Source organism: Schistocerca gregaria, chromosome 1 (assembly GCF_023897955.1).
Source record: "Schistocerca gregaria isolate iqSchGreg1 chromosome 1, iqSchGreg1.2, whole genome shotgun sequence".
Lineage (NCBI taxonomy): Eukaryota > Metazoa > Arthropoda > Insecta > Orthoptera > Acrididae > Schistocerca > Schistocerca gregaria.
This window is the reverse complement of record NC_064920.1, coordinates 956,378,357-956,403,374: the sequence shown is the minus strand read 5'-3', so window position 1 is coordinate 956,403,374 and position 25,018 is coordinate 956,378,357. Positions and strand designations below refer to the sequence as shown.

Below are 25,018 nucleotides of genomic sequence, written 5' to 3'. Positions count from 1 at the left end.
CTACAAAATACGAGGGCGTATAATTCTTGTTTTCAAATGCCACCATCTAGTGCTGTGTTCATGAACAGTGAAGAAGATCAGTATACTGATCAAATCCAAGAGCGTCATAGAGTGGGATCTTTGTTACCTTATCAGTGAGCAAATACAAATGGACCGGGACAAGAAATTATTAAAAAACTGCAGAGAAAGGGTAAGCGATATCTATCGCGCAACGACAGAAGTGTTACATACAAAAGTTCAATATTTTTCCCGTAGAATCCGAAGCTGAAATAAAATCCTATTTAAGATTAGATTTCAAAGTTTCTCCCCCCCCCCCCCTCAGCCCCCACCCGCCCCATCCGTGAGTACGACATGATGGTCAACATTGGTATCACCGGATAGCATTTTTACAAATTTTCCGCTGTTTAATCCAAGAGTTGTTGAGTTTCCATGTAACTCTGCCCCGACATGACCCGAAAAAATTGTCAAACTTCGGAGTGTAGGATTTGGATTATCAGTTGCTCCGAAACATAAATTTTGTCCAGCCGATGGCAGAGTGGCCTGTATCTTGTGCGAAACAAGGGGTCGTAGCATGCGTCTATTCCCATGTATCAGTTAAACGAATTTCGTGAACGATACGTTCTAGTGATACTGATTTATTGAAATTAGGCGTCTGGTCTTTTGGGCTTAACACACAGCTGAAATTATCTGCCAATATTAGATGGTCGTGATTCCTCCCAAAATGTGGGACTATTTCGCTGTTAAGTCTGCCCTTCCTCGCCTATTGCTACATTGATTATACGTGTGTGGTTGACGATGACAACGATTCCTCTGCAGTTTGGTAGTTTTTCGACGTTTGCCATGATAATCCATTCTTTTTCTAAAAAAGGTGTCCCTAAATCCGCTCCAAAGCCCGAATTAGTGGTAACACTGTATGCAGTTATTCGGTCCAGCTCAATGGCAGCTACGTCTTGTAGTAACAGAATATCTATACCTGCAGTATATAAGAGGTTTTGGTAGAATGCGAAGGTGCAGATAAGACTGGATCTTATTTATATTTAAATTGGCAGTTTTATATGTTTGAGGCCTGATCATGTTGTAAGGTACGTGTTGCGAGGATAATATTCCTTACTTTGGTGGCAATCCACAGAAAGCCCACATTCCAAAAGTCAGGGTGTCCTTGGAACTTCCTCTTATAGTTGTGGGATGCTCCGTTCGTGATGAAAAAGATTCCCACTCAGTTTTCGCGATTGCAGCCATGTCGGAATGCATACCAGTTTCTTCTATTTCCTCTGCCCAACTGCTTGTTTGTGTGGTCTGGTATAAAATATTTCCCGTTTTAACTAGTTCATGATGATCCGGCTTTGGATGTTGGGAAGGTCTGCAGATCATTTCACCAAGCGCCTCATGCTGTGAACCCATTGCATAGGCTGCTGTCGTATCGACATCCATTCGATCTGGCGTAGGGTGGCTGGAGTCAGGAGTTTTAGGAGTTGCCGATTCAATGGCTACCAGTTCTTTTAACCTTTTCGCGAAATAGTGGAGCTACTTCATTACCACCCTGATGTGCAAGCCTCCGTTTCTTTTTGGCTCCCTTTGGAATTTTCATTTTTGTTGCGTGTTTCAGACAATATCGCCCGCATTTGGGTTCAGTTGTTTCAAACTGTAACGGTAACAGTCATATTCTGTTATAAAAGGTAACGGATATTGCAGTGCATGGTGAGAACGACGCGTTTGTGTGATATGTTGTTATTCTTCTCTTGTTTGTTCGAATAGTTCTACAACACTAGTGTACACAAGGTCTGCAATTGCAGTGGCACTTTCATTGACTTGAGGTGTGCTGTATCGACGTTTGTGTTATCCAACTGGTCTTTGGACGGTTCGAATCAACTGGGATATCATTTGATCCAATGCTGTTTTGAATACGTGAATCAACTGACCGAACTTTAACATCCCGAGACAACGAAATATCTCTAAAACTGTAAAAATAAATCACCGGGACTTGATGGTCTCAAGGCAGAATTTTACTGTTTTCTAAGATCAATTGAAGCCTATGTCATTATGTATGTACAATGAATTACTGTAACCGAATTTTAATGTCCTAAAGATCTCATGGCAAGTATCACTGTTTTTCTAATCCCTAAACACCCAAGAAGCAGTTTTACTAATGATTTTAGACCGCTTGCTTTACTAAATTGTGACTGTAAAAACATGGCACAAATTACTTCCCTTAAAACGCTGATGCATATAGTTATCGGCCGGTACCAAGACGAGCGCCGGTACTGACAGAAAGATCATTCACAACTTATGTGAGTACAGAGATGTCATTGCCACTACAGATGCTTGCAAGATAAAGTGTGCTTTAGTATCACTTGATTTTGCAAAGACATTCGACAGAGTAGACCACTAATATATTTCCACCACAGTTTGCTAACTTAATAAGTGAAATTCTCAGTAAAGGAGTTACAACACTAATGATTAATGGCCAGCTCTCTCGTTGAGAGAGGGTTGTCCGATATCGATGGCACTATTTAAGATCACCATTGAGCCTTTACTTGCCACATTGGCCTAACGTTTACGAGGCTTAACCATCAATGGACACAAGATTGTTTTTAATGCCTGCGCACGGAACATAACTAAGGTTTTCAGAAAACTGATAAAGACGAACTTGCCTCAGGAGTGAAGCCGAATATAAGGAAGTTTGGTATTACCAATACAGGATGCGGCATACCTCTGCATCACGGTCAGCTGATACCACTTTCTAAAATGAAATGCCTAGGCTTTTAATACAAAAGGAACATAAGGCACACGATCGCTGTTAAGTACCGGTCTTCCTGAGGGCATGCGTGCCTTTTTACAGACGCACTCTATCGGGAAACTTGATGAAATAAAGAAAGTAACCTTAGCAAACGCCTAAATAACGTCAAAGATAAATTACGTTGCAAAAGTGTTGACGTTATCGGAAGAGACGATGAAGTGAATCATGTCAGCTTCAGGAAAATTTTGTCACATGAAAATATGAATTTAAAGTCAAGTATTATTGCTAATATTGGCCACAGGAGACGCAGGTTTAAATATAATAGGTGTTAGAAACAAATCACTGGTTTTATGTGTGTATAGCACATACAAACAGCGGAGAACCCAACCGAACAGCGTCAACCAGTCTGCAACCTCCCACTAATGTACAACATATTCCAAATGAACTGTTTCACCTCAAAACCTTTTTAATTGAGGTGACATCAAATCAAACGTCCCAGAAAAGGAGCTCACGACGGTGAAGACAGTTTAAAGGAAACTGATGGAAAACAAAAACAGGAACATTATCGAACAAAAATACCCAAACTACAGGTGGCCTGTACTCTGGAAGAATATACAACCCCGTGATCTGCCAACGGCCGGCCGTGGTGTCCGAGCGGTTCTAGGCGATATAGTCTGGAACCGCGCGACAGCTACGGTCGCAGGTTCGAATCCTGCCTCGGGCATGGATGTGTGTGATGTCTTAGGTTAGTTAGGTTTAAGTAGTTCTAAGTTCTAGGGGACTGATGACCTCAGAAGTTAAGTCCCATAGTGCTCAGAGCCATTTGAACCTTTTTTTTTGTTTACTCTGCCAACGATGGTGAAAGCATCTTGGTACCGAGCAGTCAAGAGAAAAATACCAACTCAAAGCTTTAGTCCATGCACGTGGTGGACTCACCACTGTGCGTAACGTACAACTTATTAGTTGATGAAGAACATCATTTTGTGTACACCAGTGTTGAAAATGTCTAGGATCTCATTCGACAAACGATAGCAACCATCGCAAGAACTTCCCCGAATTACACTATGTGATCAAAGGTATCCGGACACCTGATTGAAAATGATTTACAAGTTCGTGGCGCCCTCCATCGGTAATGTTGGAGTTCAGTATGCTGTTGGCCCACCTTAGCCTTGATGACAGCTTCCACTCTCGCAGGCAAACGTTCAATCAGGTCTACAAGTTTTCTCGGGGAATGGCGGCCCATTCTTCACGGGGTGCTGCACTAAGGAGAGGTAGGTGAGGCCTGGCACGATGTCGGCGTTCTAAAACATCCCTATAGGATTCACGTCAGTACTCTGTAAGGACAGTCAATCACAGGAATGTTATTGTCTTGTGACCACCCCACCACAGGTCGTGCATTATGAACAGGTGCTCGAGCGTGTTGAAAGATACAATCGCCATCCCCGAATTGCTCTTTAACAGTAGGAAGCAAGAACATCAATGTAGTAGACCTGTGCTGTGATGCTGCCATGCAAAACAAGGGTGCAGGCCCCCTTCATGAAAAACACGACCACACCATAACACCAACACCTCCGAATTTTACTGTTGGCACTACACACGCTGGCAGATGACGTTCACCGGGCATTCGCCGTACCCGCACACTGCCATCGGATCGCCACATTGCGTACCGTAATTCATTACTCCACACAACTTTTTTCCACTGTTCAGTCGTCCAATGTTTACGCTCCTTACACCAAGCGAGGCGTCATTTGGCATTTACAGGCGTGATGTGTGGCTTATGAGCAGCCTCTCGACCATGTAATCAAAGATTTCTCACCTCCCGCCTAAGTGTCATAGTACTTGCAGTGAATCCTGATGCTGTTTGGAATTCCTATGTGATGGTCTGGATACATGTCTGCATCTTACACAATACGACCCTCTTGAACTCGGCGGTCTCTGTCAGTCAAGAGACGAGGTCGGCCTGATGTACGTTTCCACATCACTATCACATCAAAAACAGTGGACCAACGGGTGTTTAGGAGTGTGGAAATCTCGCTTACAGACGTATGACACAAGTGACACCTCATCACCTGACCACGATCGAGGTCCGTGAGATCCGCGGAGCGCCCCTTTCTGCTTTCTCACGATGTATAAGGACTACTGAGGTCGCTGCTATCGAGAACCTGGCAGTAGGTGGCAGCACAATGCACCTAATGTGAAAAACGTGGGTTTTAGGGGGTGCCCGGGTACTTTTGATCACATAGTGTGCATTACTCCTAATGACTTTTTGTAACCAGACTCAGTTCCGTACGCTAACGCAAATCGGAATTCCGTTAACTGGTTGAAGGGACATTCAGGCCATTACTTAATATCAGACGCTACCAAAAGAAGGTATGAGTTCTGTGTATATGTTGCATACCAACTCCATCTACCTTCAACAAAAAGAAATTTTACTAATAACTGTTCCAGATTCCTAGAATTAAGTGTTACATAAATAGATTATACTGAATCAGGGATTAAGAAGATTTCACAGCAAGAACATAAACCGGAAAAAATTATATCTCTCTTCATATTCCCAGAGAGCTGGTTTCTCTTATTAATTTTTTCCTATTATAGGCTTTAACTTCACTTATTACGTTTCTTTCTGGGTTTTAAAGGCGAGAAGACGCCTTAAATTACTTTAATCATATAAAACCTAAATGATCTCAGTTTTAGTGGTACATGACTTTCACATTCGCTAGAAGCCCTATCAGACTCTCGAGACAAGAAGAAGAAGAAGTATATATTTAATTCTTTGGCATACTTTTTCTGATAACAAACTTATTTAGTTCCCGAAAACGTCGAAAAGATGGGTACGTCATTACACAAGAAACAGAGCAGTAATGAATCTATGTCCTTATAAAACACAAACAGGTGAGGCTCAGGTTCGACTCTCGGTCAGAGGTCGGAGATTTTATCCGCTCAGGGACTGGGTGTAGCGTTGTCCTCATCAATGTTTCATCGTCATCGACGCGCTAGTCGCCGTAGTGGTGTCAAACAGAGAGACTTGCACTAGGCTGCCGAACAACCTCAGATGGGGTATCCCAGCCAATAATGCCATACGATCATTTCATTTCATATGAGACGAAGCCGAGACAGAACAACACAAGATCTCTGAGGTAATTAAGAGTTGGTGGGAAGCGCATCAGTTATACTTCCTGGGGGTTTTCGGCAAACGCTTCCAATTATTCCAAAACCAACTCCAGTAAGTGACATGAGTGCGTGTTTTAAGTAACCATTTTTTTCACCTCGAATGAATAAAAGACGCGCGGGGTAGCCGTGCGGACTGATGCGTCTTGTCATAGTTCACGCGGCTCTCCTCGTCAGAGGTTCGAGTCCTTCCTCGGGCATAGGTGTATGTGTTGTCCTTAGCGTAAGTTAGTTTAAGCTAGATTAATTAGTGCGTAAGCCTGGGAACCTATGACCTCAGCAGTTTGGTCCCATAGTACTTACCACGAATTTCCTTTTTTTTTCAATAAAAGACCATTAAGAACAAATATGAGAGTCCAACTTTCCGTTGATGAAAAAGCGAGATATTTTACCAGAAAACTCTTACATGTTGGTGAATAGTTGTGTAACTAACCAAACTGAACTTACAAATGACTTGTGTAACATTCTCAGCAGTCCATATGAATCAATAGATAAAGTTCATTCAGAGCTCATTCAAAATTACACATATTTAAATCGGGTACCTGAAAGAGCCATTTTATCAGTAAGAAATGAATCAGTTGACAAAATAATTCAAAAACTCAAAATAATATGCCTGGCGAGAATAGAATATGTAGATCAATTGCTTCAATGGTTGGTGCCTACGAACCTGTAAATTTTCCCAACGAATTTTTGAGTTGAGTGCAACTGTCAGCAATGCCTTTTCATGTTTTAAGATTGAAAATTAATTTTGTTGAGAAATTTAGATTTACCAAGACTTTTAAAGGAAAAATTATGACCGTGAAACACTTATCAAACAATATAATTGAAGCAAAAATAATGTCAGAAAATGATGAAGAAAAAACAACATTTATACAGATGATTCCGCTCATATCTACCGAACTTCCGTTTCAATACAAAAGACTGCAATTTCCAGTAAAAGTAGCACTTAAAATCTCTATAACGTTCAATTACAAGCAGCTTGTCGTAGAGTGGGGAACCAAAGAATTTATACAAGGTGAATCAAAATTCGAGCGCTCGGACGCCACAACGCAGTTCCTCGCATACTAACTGTGCAAAAATGTTGTTTACAACATATCGTCCCGCGCATACTTTCGGCAGAAAACGAACGTCATTTGAAGGCAGCTTGACAATAGCGTAATCACGTTTACGAGAAGTGCTACGTTGTTAGAACAGTGGATAGAGTTTTGTGTCGAATTCTGTAGTTCAAGCGTTCGATTCTGGGTTTAGGAGTTCTTTTACTTATGATTTTATAATTTGAGGCTCGTTCGTAAGCAAACATTGTGATAGAATAACTTAAAGAAGTATGAAATAAAGTGAAGGTAAAGCAGAGTTTTCATTTAGTAAATTAAATAAAACTGTTTAAGAGTACCACCAGCCTCAATCTAAAGCCCATTCCACTGCACGTGGTCAAGGGCTAACGAAGAATCTGAATCGCTAGCCGAGGTCGCAAACATATTCGTGTTCAGTAGCAGTCGACTCGGAGATAAGCGAGTTCAAATCCTGATGGTGGCAAATCGTCATTACCAATATTTTGCCCACACGATGAGAAGAAGTTCTGATCACCATTCCTTGTGCAAATGTTGTGCATCAAATTTCAAACCTCTCCGCAGTGACTCATGAACCGAGGGCATGTGGCAATGTTGGTTACATTTGATAGACTATATATGTGTTATCTACAGCAGATTCTGCGGAAATGGAAAGGGCCATCGATGTGCAGTTTTCACAAAATGACAAAATGGTTTGGTATTCAGGGGCTCGTATTTTTAGCCGATCAACAGATTGTAATAACACTTGTTGTTGTGGACTTTAGTCCTGAGATTGGTTTGATGCAGCTATCCATGCTACTCTATCCGGTGCAAGCTTCTTCATCTCCCAGTACCTACTGCAACCTACATCCATCTGAATCTGTTTAGCGTATTCATCTCTTGGTCTCCCTCTACGATTTTTACCCTCCACGCTGCCCTCCAATACTAAATTCGTGATCCCTTGATGCCTCAGAACAACATGTCCACCAACCGATCCCTTTTTCTGGTCAAGTTGTGCCACAAGCTCCTCTTCTTCCCAATCCTATTCAATACCTCCTCATTAGTTATATGATCTACCCATCTAATCTTCAGCATTCTTCTGTAGCACCACATTTCGAAAGCTTCTATTCTCTTCTTGTCCAAACTAGTTATCGTCCATGTTTCACTTCCATACATGGCTACGCTCCATACGAATACTTTCAGAAACTACTTCCTGACACTTAAATCAATACTCGATGTTAACAAATTTCTCTTCTTCAGAAACGCTTTCCTTGCCATTGCCAGTCTACATTTTATATCCTCTCTACTTCGACCATCCTCAGTTATTTTGCTCCCTAAATAGCAAAACTCCTTTACTACTTTAAGCGTCTCATTTCCTAATCTAATTCCCTCAGCATCACCCGACTTAATTCGACTACATTCCATTATCCTTGTTTTGCTTTTATTGATGTTCATCTTATACCCTAGTTTCAAGACACTGTCCATTGCGTTCAACTGCTCTTCCAAGTCCTTTGCCGTCTCTGACAGAATTACAATGTCATCGGCGAACCTCAAAGTTTTTATTTCTTCTCCCTGGATTTTAATACCTACTCCAAAGTTTTCTTTTGTTTCCTTCACTGCTTGCTCAATATACAGATTGAATAACATCGGGGATAGGCTACAACCCTGTCTCACTCCCTTCCCAACCACTGCTTCCCTTTCATTCCCCTCAACTCTTATAACTGCCATCTGGTTTCTGTAAAAATTGTAAATAGCCTTTCTCTCCCTGTATTTTACCCCTGCCACCTTCAGAATTTGAAAGAGAGTATTCCAGTCAACATTGTCAAAAGCTTTCTCTATATCTACAAATGCTAGAAACGTAGGTTTACCTTTCCTTAATCTAGCTTAGAAAGTGTATTTTTTGTCCAAACATACAAAATACTGTCTCGTAAACAACTAGCACTAGACTGCTGCAACAAACACCACTGACATTCTAATTTTCCCTACTTTTAGTTTTTTAAGGTCAATAGGCACTGTTCCACTTAAGTGAATTATGCAAACAAACAAAAATAGACTTTCGAAGTACTGTTACAATCTTTTGCTTAGCTAACCGTACGAGCCCCGTACTTTTCATTTCCATAACATTTGCAGCGCCTTGTATAGTGCTTCTGGTTATGGGGGTGTGAGTGTTTGAAGTGGTCGATATCATATTGTGGTGATCACGAGGACATATTTTGTCTCTTTCTCATGAATGTATATTTCAAGAGAAAAAATTGGAGATTATCACGAGGACATATTTCGTCTCTTATCGTGAATGTATATTACAAGAGAAAAAATTTGAGATTAATCTAATGTTCTCGAGCCTTGATTAATATTATTCTATGTCAACGAATGCTTTGTAATGTTCTAAAGTATTCTCTTCGAATGTTCTGCTATGATCCACAGTGTTCTAGAATATCCTGGCAAATTCTTTAATGTTTACTAGGTTCATGAATGTTTTAGCATTTTCTGCAATGTTCGAAAAGGTTCTAGAGAGTTCTGTCTATGAATGTTTTGGAATGTCCACAGTGTTCTGCAAAGGAACGAAAAGGTGAGTGACAGAGTAGAGTCCACGTAGTATTGAATGTGTGTGTTACAGAATACTTTACTCAATTTAAGTGTACTTAAGAGTATTAGTGAGCGTTAGAAAGTATTTTTGAGTGTGCAGTGTTAATATTTCTTACGATTGTTTTGCATTTTAATTTTTATCATGTTACATAATATTCTCGAGTGATCTGGAATGTTCTTAAGAGTAAATCAAAATAAAAACCAAGCGTTGTGGGTGTTTTTCAACTAGTCTGTAAACAAAAAGAGAATAGCACACAAATAACACGAATAATTTAGTATGAGAATAATAAATGTATCGCAAACTGAAATTGACCTCTATAGCTAAAACACCGAACGTGATACCCAGATGTTTGGGAAAAACCAACTTCAGATCATTCCGCAGTATCCTGTTCGATTTAATGAGACTCTGCACTCACACCAACAACAACATCCATTTCTATGCCAAATAAACTGAGATTCAATTTTGACTAGAAACTACTCGACATTATAGTTTTAATCAATGAGTCGACCCAAACATAAAAAAGCATAAATTGTTCCCTTCTTTTCGAAGATGTAAGACACGGTGAATAAAGAAAGCCAAGACAGATAAAAACTTACTGAGATACCGCCGAAAAAAGCAGCTCTCACAGTCGACATAAAAAGTGTAGAAATAGAAGAAGCCATACTAAAAGCGAAGAACAGTGTGCCATTAGTATATGGCATAAAGCAGCACTTAATCCCCAAGTATCCAGGGAAAAATATCATCACAAGCCTATAAAGACTATCAGTCAAAGTTAAGCTACATCCCAAAACAGTGAAAGCAGGCTAAAACTATTACACTACCAAAACCACGCCAGCCATCTAATGATCCATGATCATATTGGCCTATTTTGAGAAGATCATCAACGACAGACTCACGACATTCGCTGAAAAAACGAACATCAAGCCAGACTGCCAAGCGGGATTCCGCAAGCACCACTGAACCGTCGACCCTTTAGTGACCTTTTGTAGTGACGTGTAGTGTCTCAATAGTCAGGACTGCACATCCGCAGTTTTCTTACACATAAAAATGGCGTTCGACAGAGTGTGGCACTCTTGTCGAATATTATAGACAGCTCTCGTCCACAATAGTCGTTAATGAATCCGAATGGAAACGTTCAGGCCATAGGCAGGTGTACAACAGGGGGCCAACTTCTTTCCTTTGCTGTGTAGCAAATTTTGGAAATTTGTGGTAAGGCCTTATGAGACCAAACTGCTGAGGTCATCGGTGGTCGCTAAGCTTACACACTACTTAATCTAACTTAAACTAACTTACGTTAAGGACAACACACACACCAGTGCCCGAGGGAGGACTCGAACCTCCGACGGGGGGAGCCGCGCGGATCGTGACGAGACGCCTCAGATCGCGCGGCTACCCCTCACGGCTCTGCTGTGTAGCCTTTCACGTCACATATACAAGGCCCAAATAAGTAGAATGGAGGACTAAAGCTTTACGCTGACGACACCGCTTATTGGTGTCACCCACCAACGACAGAGGAAACATACCAGCAAACTCAGGATTACGTAAACCATCTGGAATACTGGATCAGCAAGTGGAAAATTAAACTTAATGTAACGAAAGCACTGTTAATACTATTTAAACACAAGAAAAATCACGAAATCCGAAAGAAAAACCCCAAGGCTCAAATAGCTCTGAGCACTATGGGACTTAACTGCTTAGGTCATAAGTCCCCTAGAACTTAGAACTACTTAAACCGAACTAACCTAAGGACTTCACACACATCCATGCCCGAGGCAGGATTCGAACCTGCGACCGTAGCGGTCGCCTGGTTCCAGACTGTAAAAAACCCAAGGAAGGAAACAAAAACTATGGAGGAAGTCACTGTAAAGGATATTCCGAAACACTTAGGGATCACCCTAGACAAACGCACTCCATATATATAAAAACAAAAGCGAAAGTAAGACCAGACCTACTTCGAATGCTATGAGGCAGAACAAATGGAGGAAAAAAAGACAATATTGTGTACATCTGCATAACATTTGCCGGCCCACCTTAGTAGGCCTATGGGCCGCCCAACACTCAAAAAAAATAATAACAGAATATCAAGAATAGCAAGGAAAATGAACTTCAGAGCTAACCTAAATACAAATTTCCATATCCGCCTAAAATCATCAGAACGTGCATTAAGACACCTAGTACACGGATAACGTAGACGCCACAGACATAGATGAGGGCAAGATATAGCACGTACTACGCAGAAAACGAAGCGCAGGGTAAAGAAAACAAGGGCAAACACAGAATAAAACAGAAAATGAAGAACTCAACCAAACAAGAACAGAACTAACAGATCCTTGCTGTGGTTCTGAGGAGCTTTTCATCAGTACTTGAGGAAATGCCAGAATCAGCAACCACCGTCCCAGGCGAAAAGAAGCGGTAAATAAAGAATAGATACTCATAAAAACAATCGGAAAACCGTACTGAATAAATGAAATGTCTCCACAGCATAATTTAATGTAAGACACCAAAGCGCAATAGGCTTTTTACGAGACCGTATGAAAACGCCTGTAATTATGGATAAGAAAAGATTCAAACTACTTTATTACAAACCAAAACAGTACGTGTATCTTATTATGAATATATTACCATCAACAACAATATTTTCTTAACAATGCAGTTCTGAGAGCGGTCGAGATATATCAGTGGCATCACACTGCTTGCGCCAGTGGTCAAACTCGGCGCTTCTGTTGCAGATCGGAATAGATCTCACGGTTTTATATTATGTTGCTGTTTAATTCGGAATATTAATACGAATAGACCGAATCAGGCCAATGTTAATTATATAAGCACGTATGTTTCATATTCGGAGCTCATCATTTATAGTGTTTGTAACATGAAACAGCTGAGGTACATTATCTGTCACTGAAGACACCTTCCGGTACTTGTGTTTGTGGAGGGAAGACTACGTTTTCATGCTATGACTTTCGGTGAGGGCCAACAACAAACTACGGAGTCCTTCTCCTTAGTTATGTTTACCTTCTTTAATTAAGAAAGCAAACAGACATTTATTCGGTTATTCGCACAGCGAATTAATTACATATTTACAACTTTGACTGGCGCGACCAGCTGTTTATTTGCTGCTGAATCTGTAAGCAAATAATGTCTCAGAATTTCAGTAAGTACTGCCAGTTTCCGGTCATTTGCTTATATTCATCGTCAACTACCGTTTATTAAATTAGGTGCTAATATTTTCTTTCCAACCCGGCCCACAGCGTAGAATACGTCATAATACGACATGTTATAATGAACAATTCCAGGTAAACTGCAAATAGTTTAATTAGTATTGTTTTTCTTTACTTTTGCAACTTTTACTGCCAGTTCATTATATTTTCTTCTAGGATATTTTGCCATATCGATGTCATCTTTCGTTGTAGCTATTACGTGTTTAATGGATGTGTTATGAAGGTTTAGGTCCATGTTGTACAATAGACCTTTGTTAAGCAGACTTATTTCTTCACCTGTAAATTAAACGATTACTAGGCGTAAGTGAGCTACATACAGTATTTCGCTCAATTCTTCGTTGTCACGTAGTTTGTTCTTGATTTCTTGTTTTATCCATATTTTAGCTTCGATGTTCTTGATGTGTGTCACTAAATTGGACTTTGTACTTGCTTTGTGCATACGTGTGACTGAATAGTTTTGTGTTTTAAAAAAATACGAATTAAACTATTTGCAGCTTACCTGAAATTATTTATTCTAAAAATTAGGAACTGATGTTTCAGATGGATATTGAAACACCCCCTCCTTACGTAGCACCACCATCTGTAAGCAGACTTTGAGAATATGCCATGTTCTCTGCTATTTTTAATTATTGCAAACATCAGCTGTTCAGTTGTGTTTCCCGCAGTATGAAGATCGCTATTGTTTGCCACTGTACCCCCAAAAGCTCAACTCTGCTTATGAACAATTCCTTATTGTGTTTCAGATCCCATAAGAAGGTCTTAAAGTTCATATTTTGTCAGTGAACGATAGTTTAGAAAACTGTCATATATTTTTTGGGAGAGAAAACATTAAATCCGTGTGCTAGTTCGCTGGATGTCGTAAAAAAACAGCAGCAAGGCGTGTTTCCGTTCTAAGAACAAAAAGCTTGTGTATGGGGTTTGGCAGGAGCTTTGGAGCCGGTTTATGAGCTGCTAGTCCCATGTCTTCGAGATCTCGATTGTTAAAAGTTACTAGTGCCTGTCTTTAAGCAGTAATCTCACCACCATACCGGAGACCATTAATTGGTTGGTGCCCCTACAAATACTCGAAAAATATTGTTGGGTTTAAGTAGTAACATTTGGTATATTAAAAGCAACAATAAGACGAAACCGACATGTCGACATCTGTTCAGCGGTCTTCATCAGAATGACACTGTCTGATATCGAACAGGATTTTATTAACAGACGTGCAGCAGTCGTTTAAATCTCGCAGCATCTCCTAAAGTGAGTGCACGTTACGCAGTTTGGGACGGCGAGCTCGTTGATACCTTGATGCTACTGGAAAGCAATGGGCTGTACGTTGGCATCGGGTTCCATTTCTCCTTTGCTGTCATTCCTATAAATGTAGATAACAGTCAAGGAGTCATCACTACTATCTACACGATACGGACACACACTTTCACATTCTTCTTCTTTACGATCTGTGAAACGAATCGTAATGTTCGTAATAGAAGTCCATGTGACCCACCAATTGATACTGAATTCGAAATAGAAGTCCATGTGACCCACTATATTACATTGAATTAACATTCGTCTTCTTCCCCTCTAAAAACACTGTGACCTACATAACGTAGATGTTCCTAAGTTTTCTAAACGTTTCAAGTAATCGAAATACCTTAATTGATAGTGCGACTGTTCTGCGTTATGGTTTTAACTAAACCCTATTTTTTTTAATGAGACAGTGATTTTTGACGAAATAATTCGAATAGGACGTAACGTTACTGGTGGTTTCCAGTTAATCTTTTCGCTAAAAGAAGGCGACTGTTATTAATCAAAAGGTCCCATGCTACCTGTTCAGCATACTTGTCATTCCGATACACTATGAAGGGCGTTCAATAAGTAATGCATCACATTTTTTCTGAAAGCAGATTAGTTTTATTCAGAGTCCAATACATTACATTATTCTTCACTCTTTTGGTCCTTTGGCAACAAAACCCTATTTTTCAACATAGTCTTCGCTCAGTGCAACAGTCTTACGCCACCTTACTGGGAGGGCGTCCATGTCAGTATGGTACCACTTTACTGGTCGACGTTGGAGCCAAATTCATGCTGCATCTGTAACCTCCCCGTCATCGACGTGCTTACGATCAGCCCCGTAACGAGCAAGTAATCTTTTGTTAGGCGGTGAGGATCCCAGCGGGTAGACACACCTTTGAGTAGCCCACTGGTAAAAGACTGTGGCAGCGCCACCAACGGGGACGTCCAGTTGTGCAGCGAGGTGTTTGATTCTGATCCGTCGATCACCTCGAACGAGAGTGTCCTCACGTTCGAGCATTTCAGGAGTCACAGCTGAGTACGGGGGTGGCACGCGGGAGATCGGACTGGTATGGGAACCTTACTGCTATGATGATGACAGGCGCCTCTTCCAACGACTCACCAAGCTTTTGTTCACTGCCAGGGCTCCGTAGGCATTCTGCAAGCGCCTATGAATATCTGTGATGCTCTGGTTTTCTAACAAAAGACAGCTCTCTGATTGAAAGGCATCTCCGTTACAGACGCCATATTGAAAGGGTACGTATAGTGCCACCACCGATCTAAACTTCATGAAACTATAGGAGCTGAAGTGGGAATATTCCACGATGTTCCACAACAAATTCCGCATATTTTGAACAGGAACGGGCCAAGAAAAACAATGTGTTTCTATACTTATTGAACGCTCCTCCTATTAGACGTGATCACGTTACGTAATCTCAACCAACAAAATATTTGGCAACCTCTTAAAAGAGCACGCTGGTCGATTTGGAACGCTGTAGATTACGTAGAGCCACTCCATCGCTGACGTAAATTAAGGCAGTTTAGTAGTGTGTATTTGCCAGTCCCTTGCATGGAATGAGCACCGTAAGAGTAGTCGGCGTGGAGACATGACAGTGCCAAAAAGGAGACATCGATTGTGAAAGTGCCCATGACCACACTGTAAATTTAAGATTTGTCAGTGTATCAGTACAGACTGCCCAACGCTTCCACAATGAATCGTGTACCACTCACAGCCATGCCACACGCCATAAAAACAGTAATCGTAAAAAGAACATAAGCGACAGTAACCGGATACGAGTGCCACACCACAATCGTTGTCAGCGAATTCAGCTCCATCTCGACCAACTGCCGAGCAAATATTGTGTAGAAGACAGCATGCAGGGGATTTTTGGGGTCAAGTATCGCTCAAAAGGCTGTTGTTCGCAGTAGCATTTGAAGCTGAAAATCTTCAGCTGGCCAAACAACACAAAAATTGCACAGTAACTGACTGGAGGAACGTAGCACGGTCCAAGAGTTCGCGATTTTGCCTCTTTTCAAATAATGCAAGGCGTCCAGCGTACCAACGTCCCAATGAGTGGTTTATCCAGCAGTGTACAGAGGATGTATATCAGGCTAGAGATGGTTCTATAATGTTTTGATGGTGTTTTATATCATGATGAGAGATCATTCATTCAGGTGACCGTGAACATGAACCACAACGTTAGATACAGTATTCGGTGACCACATGCTGCCCTTTCTTCTATATCTTTAGAACGAGTATCCTGTGGATACTTCCATCTTTCAGGATTACAACAGTCGCGTTCTCAGATATGCGCGCATGTTCCTGGTTTCAGGAACACTCGATTGGCCCAGTAAATAACCTGGTCTCAACCCCACAGGAAAGGTCTGGGTCACTTTCGAGCAGCGAGTGAAACGTAAAGTACAACACCTCCTAAATTTTGTAGCTCTAAAGGGTCTAAGCATGTGCTTCAGCTAGATGTGGCACAAACTATAAGACTTATGGTTACTGGCGGTTATATACGGTATTAGGGTGATGTTCTCTGGGAGAGACTAATTTTTCTTCACCCCCTTCATTCGTCTGAATAGTTCAAAATGGTTCAAATGGCTCTGAGCTCTATGGGACTTAACATCTGTGGTCATTAGTCCCCTAGAACTTAGAACTACTTAAACCTAACCAACCTAAGGACATCACACACATCCATGCCCGAGGAAGGATTTGAACCTGCGACCGTAGCAGTCGCGTGGTTCCGGACTGAGCGCCTAGAACCGCTAGACCACCGCGGCCGGCGTCTGAATAGTATACGGCTTACTATTTTTATAGTTATTTTGGCCTTTCGTTGCCTTTTAAAACATATTATGGCTTATTTTTCATTTTTACTCTACGCTGACGTGACAAAAGTAATGGGCTACCTCCCAATATCTTGTCGGACCTCATTTAGCGCGGCGTAATGCAGGAACTCGGCGTGACGTGGACTCAGCAAGTCTTTGGAAGTCCCGTGCAGAAACATTGACCCATGCTGCCTCTACAGCCGTCCATAATTTTGAAGGCGTTGCGTTGCAAGATGTTGTTGACCTCTCGATTGTGTCTAAAATATGTTCGATGGTATTCCTGTTGGGTATTCTGGGTGGCCAAATCATTCGCTCTAACTGTCCAGAATGTTCTTTAATACAGTGGCGAACAACTGTGACCCTGTGACATGACATCATTGTTTGAGATTATGAGGTCATGACTTCTGTAAATGGTCTCCTAGTAGTCGAACATAAACATTTATTGTCAATGGCAGGTTCCGTTTGAACAGAGAACCCTGTCCATTCCGTGTAAACACAGCCCACACTATTATGTGCCACACTCGAAACCTATCGTCTACTCTTACCAACAGGAATCGGGAATCATGTGACCAGACTGCGGCTTTCCAGTCGTCTACAGTTCAGCCGATATAGTTACAAGATCCAGGAGAGGCGATGCAAACGATTTCGTGCTGTCAGTAAAGGCATTCACGTCGATCATCTGCTGCCATATCCCACTGATGCCGAATTTCGAAGCACTGTCCTAACGGATACGTTCGACGTTCGTCCCACATTGATTTCTGCGGTTATTTCACGCAATTTTGATTTTGTGGTAGCACTGACAACTCTGCACAAACGCCACTGCTCTCGGTAGTTCAATGAAGGCCGTCGGCCACTATGTTGTCCGTGGTGAGAGGTAATGCCTGAAATATGGTATTCTCGGCACTTTTGACACTATGGATCTCGGAATATTCAATTCCCTAACTATTTTCGAAATGGAATGTCCCATGTGTCTAGCCCCAACTATTATTCCGTATTCAAAGTCTGTTAATTTCTGTTGTGCAGCTATAAACTCTTAGGGAACCTTTTCACATGAACCACCTGAATACAAATGACAGCTCCGCCAATGCCCTGCACCTTTATACCTTGTGTCCGCATTACTACCGCCATCTTTATATGTGAATGTCGCTATCCTAAGACTTTTGTCACCTTAATGTATCTCACATGAAGTTCCAGAGAACATAATAAATTCTGCGCCGATGAACAAACAGGACATATACTGTAAAGGAGCATTGCAGATCCACATCCATGCCCAAGGCGTGACTCTAAGTCACACTAATATAGTTTGTGTGAAAGTGTTCTGGACATCAAAATGGAGGCAGACAGATCCGAAAAAAGCCGCCTATCCTGTCACAAACCAGCACCCAGCATTATGCTACTACCAGTAATGATGTAACTTCTCGGATCCTCCCGAAACCATCTGAAGATGAACCTGAAAAGGTTCGAAAACCGGTTCATGGAATAAAGCGTTATTATTCAAAAAAAGTGACTGGTTGCAGTTGTGTATAATGTATTTACTTTTCTGACAGTTTCACATCGTTTTATATAAGTTCTGTGTGTTGTCAACGCACATGATGTATAAAAACCACCATCTTAACTTGTCTATTATTTTTAATAATCCATTCCCAAACTTTTTCGTCTGACGAGGGAACCTCCTACAGTCGCTCAAAGACGTCGCTTCCCAGTGCACTGTAGTGTCGTAAGCAAATCACTTTGTTACGTAGTACACACAACGATTCTGAGGTTCTCGTTTTTCGTTGGGAAACTTACTCTACAACCTGTCTGGCTTCGTGATTTTTGACTCGGTCTTGTCCGGACCCAGGGTTCTTTACGACAGACTGATTCATTTGTGTGTCTCCATAATCCCTCAAAGCTTGCCCATCGTCACGGAAACCACCACATACACATGGTGATGACAAGTGGTTCGCGGTGAGGTGATCCGTTAAATGCGACGTGGCACGAGACGAGTGGGATTAACGCGTGATGAATGAGAGGATTTGGGGACGCGACGCAAAAGGGACAGGTGTATCTGTAGCGTGCCGCGGCACAGACCTGCGAGCACGACGAGCAGCAGGCGGCGTGGCATGGCGTGGCGCGGCGTGGAAGTCCGTGGCGTGGCTCGGTCTCCGCCGCTGCGCAGTGGCTGCAGCCGCGCCGGTCCGGCAGGTAATAACCCGGCCGGCGCGCGTTATGAGCTGCATACACAGGAAGCGCGCGCATCTGGGTCACGCCGCGCCGCCGCGCAGCCAGCTTAACGCCCCGCCGGCACCTCTCCCACTCTTCCCGTACGTTACTCGCCGTAATGAGAGACGTCTGGCAGCGGGCAGGACACTGCGCCAGGGCAGACCGCCGTCCGTCTAGCCACTGTCCAGCACCACTAAACGCCTCGCTGAAAGCACTGAGCGAGAATATTTCACGCAGTGTACGAGACGACAACGCGGAAAATGAGTTGGATTCTACACTACTGGCCATTAGAATTGCTGCACCAAGAAGAACATTCATTGGACAAATATATTATACTAGAACTGACATGTCATTACATTTTCACGCAATTTGGGTGCATAGATCCTGAGAAATCAGTACCCAGAACAATCACCTCTGGCCGTAATAACGGCCTTGATACGCCTGGGCATTGAGTCAAACGGAGCTTGGATGGCGTGTACAAGTACAGCTGACCATGCAGCTTCAGCACGATACCACAGTTGATCATGAGTAGTGACTGGCGTATTGTGACGAACCAGCTACTCGGCCACCATTGACCAGACGGTTTCAATTGGGGAGAGATCTGGAGAATGTGCTGGCCAGGGCAGCAGTCGAACATTTTCTGTATCCAGAAAGGCCCGTACAGGACCTGCAACATGCGGTCGTGCACTATCCTGCTGAAATGGAGGGTTTAGCTGGGATCGAATGAAGGGCACAGCTTCGGCTCGTAACACATCTGAAATGTAGCGTCCACTGTTCAAAGAGTCGTCAATGCGAGCAAGAGGTGACCGAGACGTATAACCAATGGCACCCCTTACCATCACGCCGGGTGATACGCCAGTATGGCGATGACGAATACACGTTTCCAATGTGCATTCACCGCGATGTCGCCAAACGCTGATGCGACCATCATGATGCTGTAAACGGAACCTGGATTCATCCGAAAAAATTACGTTTAGCCATTCGTGCACCCAGGTTCGTCGTTGAGTATACCATCGCAGGCGCTGCTGTCCGTGATGCAGCGTCAAGGGTAACCGCCGCCATGGTCTCCGAGCTGATAGTCCACGCTGCTGCAGACGTCATCGAACTGTCCGTGCAGATGGTTGTTGTCTTGCAAACGTCCCCATCTGTTGACTCAGTGATCGAGACGATCCGTTACAGCCATGCGGATAAGATGCCAGTCATCTCGACCGCTAGTTATACGAGGCCGTTGGGATCCAGCACGGCGTTCCGTATTACCCTCCTGAACAAACCGATTCCATATGCTGCTAACAGTCATTGGATCTCGACCAAAGCAAGCAGCAAAGTCGCGATATGATAAACCGCAATCGCGATAGGCTACAATCCGACCTTTATCAAAGTCGGAAACGTGATGGTACGCATTTCTCCTCCTTACACGAGGCATCACAACAACGTTTCACCGGCAACGCCGGTCAACTGCTGTTTGTGTATGAGAAATCGGTTGAAAACTTTCCTCATGTCAGCACGTTGTAGATATCGCCACCGGCGCCATCCTTGTGTGAATAAGCTAATCAGTTGCATATCACAGCATCTTCTTCCTGTCGGCTACATTTTGCGTCTGTAGCACATCATCTTCGTGGTGTAGCAGTTTTAATGGCTAGTAGTGTATCTAGGAGGACTTGAAATGAAATTTCCTGACAGATTGGAAGTGAGTGCCGGAACGGAGTCTGATCCTGTGCAGGTAATGCTGCGACGTTAGATAGACATTTTCTGTTGAGTAGCGGCTGTGCAACCAGCGCTATACGAGCAAACCATTTGCAACTCTATCTGATGTTGCTCACACCTTAGGTAATTGGGCAATATAGAGCTATGTTTGAAAAGATTACCTCCAGAATGTTGTAGGGTCGAACCGCACGCGTCTTCTTTCATGCCCAGCAGCTTGTAAGGTGCCTCTTACGTGAGGAAGACATTTTTACCAGATTTTAATAAATTATTGTCTCTTATTGATGTATTCACGATAGTTAGGTAGTGCTGTAGTCCGTAGCCAGCCATGAGTGGGAGAGCATTTCCCAAGCTGGCTGGCTAGGTGACGAAGCGACCCTAGCAACAAGCGTCAGCCTGGGAAATATACATGACGGGATGTACCGCCATCTTGGCGCCAAAGTCACCGATTTTGTTTATTTATATTTAACAATTAAAGTCATTTATGACAGCATGAATACTAGGAGGAGCCTCTGGATGTTTATCATAATTTTGCCTCGTTAAAATTGACACCCGTTCATTAATAAATGCATATCTTAGTAAGTACGAGCTTGATCGGAAATCGACGAACTGTGATGAAACTAGTAAGAGATACGCACTGCACTCCAATGTCGGCAGTCGGCGTTAAGAGCTCTTCCTGTCTTGTTCGATGGTAGCCATGCTCTCGGTTACGAGTAGTTTGTTTCATTGTTGATCTAATAGGAATAAAAGTGATATTACGGCATTCTGAATGTTAATTTCGAGTAAATAGATACCCCAAAGTTGATCGACAGCAGTTTCAGATAATTAGCTTCCACCGAGAGAGACATCCAAGGCGCCAGTGAAGAATCTGCACGGGACGACATTTACGGGAGTTGCACCGCGCACAGGTAGGAGGCAATCCGACAGCACGACCCACCAAGGCGGATCAAGGAAGGTCCGACTTACACTCGCAAATTACGAGTGGACATGCTGACCGGTTATACTGTACGTCACATATAGCATCCTCTACGGACTCGCGGCTAAGCTGAGTAACAACAGTATCAGTTAAGAAGCGAGGGGATCTTGCAAGCTACAAGGAGCAAGTAATAACCCGTCGTTGTGATCCTGCAGTCGAGTACTCTATGCGTTCGCTAGAATTGACAATTAATAATGTACAGATGGACATTAGATAAAATATAAATGAATATATAATAAAAGGGTTCTTTTCTAACGTCTGTAATTGATGCAGTGGCAGACAATTATGTTAAATAATATTTATTCAACAAAGTACATCTCAAGGCGCGTACACACTAAGCCGATGAAAGCCAACGAACGACAGATACTGGACTCAATCGAACTTTAGTCGCCAATGCATTGGCGTTCGGCTTCTGATCCACATCAAACGATGGGCTTGGGATCAAAGAATTGGGCCATGTCGCATCGCAGTTGGCTCTGATAACTTACTGACATTGTTCCCGTTTTGTTATTGATATAAAGTAGTGGTCTAATCACAATATTATGAGAGAAGAAGAGGATTTAGCAGTCATCACAGGTGCAGCATTTATTTTACGGTAAGAATATGGTCATCAGAAAGGGAAGAAGAAGAAACCACACAGATGCACGACATCTGATTCAAAATGTAGGGAGCAGTGTGGTTGGGCAATATTGATGTCAGACCTTAAAACTGAATTGGAATACGGGTTATTTCATAATTTTTTCCCTAATGAAAGCAGCATAATTCGAATTGTTATTGAATTGTGTAGGCTCGAAAGTTTCCAAAGATAACGTCTCTTTTAGGAATGCTGTACCTGCAGCAGAATGTTAATGGTGAATCCCACTTTCGTTTATCTCTCTTTGTCTTTTGCGGCGAAATGATGTTAGTAAAGACAACATTTTCTTTTTCACATCATGCAGTCACTCTCTAATAGCTGAATCTAATCTTTTCAGTTTGCTTTTATAGTCGCTGCTTGTAGGAGTCCATAAACATTCCCGTTCACGACAAAACTCTATCCGGTTTAATGCTTTCTCCATATTCCACTCTGTACTCTAGTATTTTTAAACACAATAAATACATACCCTTGGCGAGAGTACGCATTGCCTGCCAGTGACTGTTGAAATTACGTTTTCCAGGACAGCCACAAGTCGTTCTCAGTACGTTTTATATGTTTTATTGACTGGTTTCCCTCTTTTATTCAACAGCCAACAACTGTACTTTAAACTGTAAATTCAGACTTTCTTATGATCCTCTTGTTAAATTAAAATAGAATGTACCATGTGTGGCTTGTGGCTGTCCAGGAAAAAGTACACATCCGTTCTAGAGAAACAACAAATCGCTACTGAACCAACGAACATTCGACCGGGAGTCCACACTAGGGAAGTGATCCCAACGCCACCCAGCCGCCAACGCTTTCATGTTAACGCCAGCAGACCGAACCGCAATCAAGGCCAACTACTTCGTTCGTTCCCATTTGCCGCCCATACATACTAAGCGAATTTCGATCACCAAAGTGGTTGGCTGTCGTTCGATGGTCTTCCTTGGTCTTCTTTGACCTAAGTTGGCCTAGTGTGTATGCCCCACCAAATAAATGGAAAATGTTACTACATTATCAAATTAAAATATAGGCAGAAAATAACTTTATAAATGCTCTGAAGTTGAGTTGAAAGGCCTATGAGAATAGTAACAGAATCTCCTAGTTAAATTGTCATACAAGATGGGCGGAAAAAGTGATCACAGGACATGACATATTACTAACTCAAAATAATTCAGAGTTCAGTATGGCAATTTACACAATAACAAGTGAGAGAACGAGTAGAAATGGACCCGCCAGGGTAGCCGAGAGCGCTAAAGGGCTGCTTACGGGACTCGGGTAGGTACGCCTGCCCCAGATCAAATCCGCCCGGAGGTTCAACGACGTGGGCCGGTGTGCCGGCTAGCCTGCATGTGGTTTTTTGGCGGTTTTCCACATCTCTCTAGGTGAATACCGGGCTGGTCACCACGTTCCGCCTTAGTTACACGCGTCGCAGACATTTGAAACACTTCCGCACTATTTCACGATTTACACTCGACACAGTTGGGGTACACCGATTGCGTCCTGGGGGGTATGAGGTGGCGGCAGGAAGGGAATTGGGTCATTCCTCACACTAACATTGCCATATCCGTTGTAACCACGCCGACCCTGCTGTCGCTGCGGGACTATGGTGTAGACGAAAGAAAGAAAGAAAGAGTAGAAACTCATTCTCTGTCTGTTCTCAATCCCGTAGTGCAATCAGAAAAAGCTAGAGTCCTGCACTGGAGCACATTCAGTCTCGTGAAAACTAATTTGTTATAAAAGTTCAAGTATTGCAGTGGTTGTTACCGCTCAGAATCGGTTATCCTTGTGATCGAATAACCCACATTAGCACAGACAGGTCTGTCTTCCATCAGATTTCAATGTAAACTCCTTAAAAAGTTAATCTAAGCGGACGTCCACCACCCAGAATGTACACTATGAGATCAAAAGTATCCAAACATCCAGAAAAACAAAGTTTTTCCATATTAGGTGCATTGAGCTGCCACCTGCGGCCAGGTACTCCATATCAGCGACCTCAGTAGTCATTGGACGTCGTGAGATGGCCGATTGGGGTGGACTTCGAACGTGGTCAGGTGATTAGGTGTCACCTGCGTAATATGTCTGTAAGCGAGATTTCCACTCTCCTAAACATCCCTAGGTCCACTGCTTCAGATGCTATAGTGAAGTGGGACGTACAGGACAAAAGGGTACAGGCCGACCTCGTCTCTTGACTGACAGAGACCGCCGACAGTTAAAGATAGTCGTAATGTTTAATAGGCAGACATCTATCCAGACCATCAAACAGGGATTCCAAACTGCACCAGGATCCACTGCAAGTACCATGAAGTTAGGCAGTAGGTGAGAAAACTTGGATTTTATGGTCGAGAGGCTGCTCATAAGCCACACACATCACGCTGGTAAATGCCAAACGACGCCTCGCTTGGTGTAAGGAGCGTAAACATTGGACTAGAAAAACGTTATGTGGAGTGACGAATCTCGGTACAAAATGTGGCGATCTGATGGCAGGGTGTAGGTATGGCGAATGCCCGGTGAACGTCATCTGCCAGCGTGTTTTGTGCGAACAGTAAAATTCAGAGGCGGTGGTGTTATTGTGTGGTCGTGTTTATCATGTTGTTTTGCGGTTCACTATCACAGCACATGCCTACATTGATGTTTTTCACACTGTTGTAGATCAATTCGTGCATGAG

At 42.7% G+C, this 25,018-nt stretch overlaps 1 protein-coding gene across 1 annotated transcript in view; it reads right to left on the bottom strand.

The window, feature by feature from the left end:
* The window catches only part of LOC126310110 (agrin-like), a 276,535-nt gene extending 257,438 nt beyond the window's left edge, over nt 1-19,097 (bottom strand). The window contains exon 1 of the mRNA XM_049992110.1: nt 18,928-19,097. Within this exon, the coding sequence (XP_049848067.1) occupies nt 18,928-18,961 (34 nt within the window). The 5' untranslated portion in view covers nt 18,962-19,097. The remainder of the gene's footprint in view (nt 1-18,927) is intronic.
* Between the last annotated feature and the right edge of the window lie 5,921 nt (nt 19,098-25,018).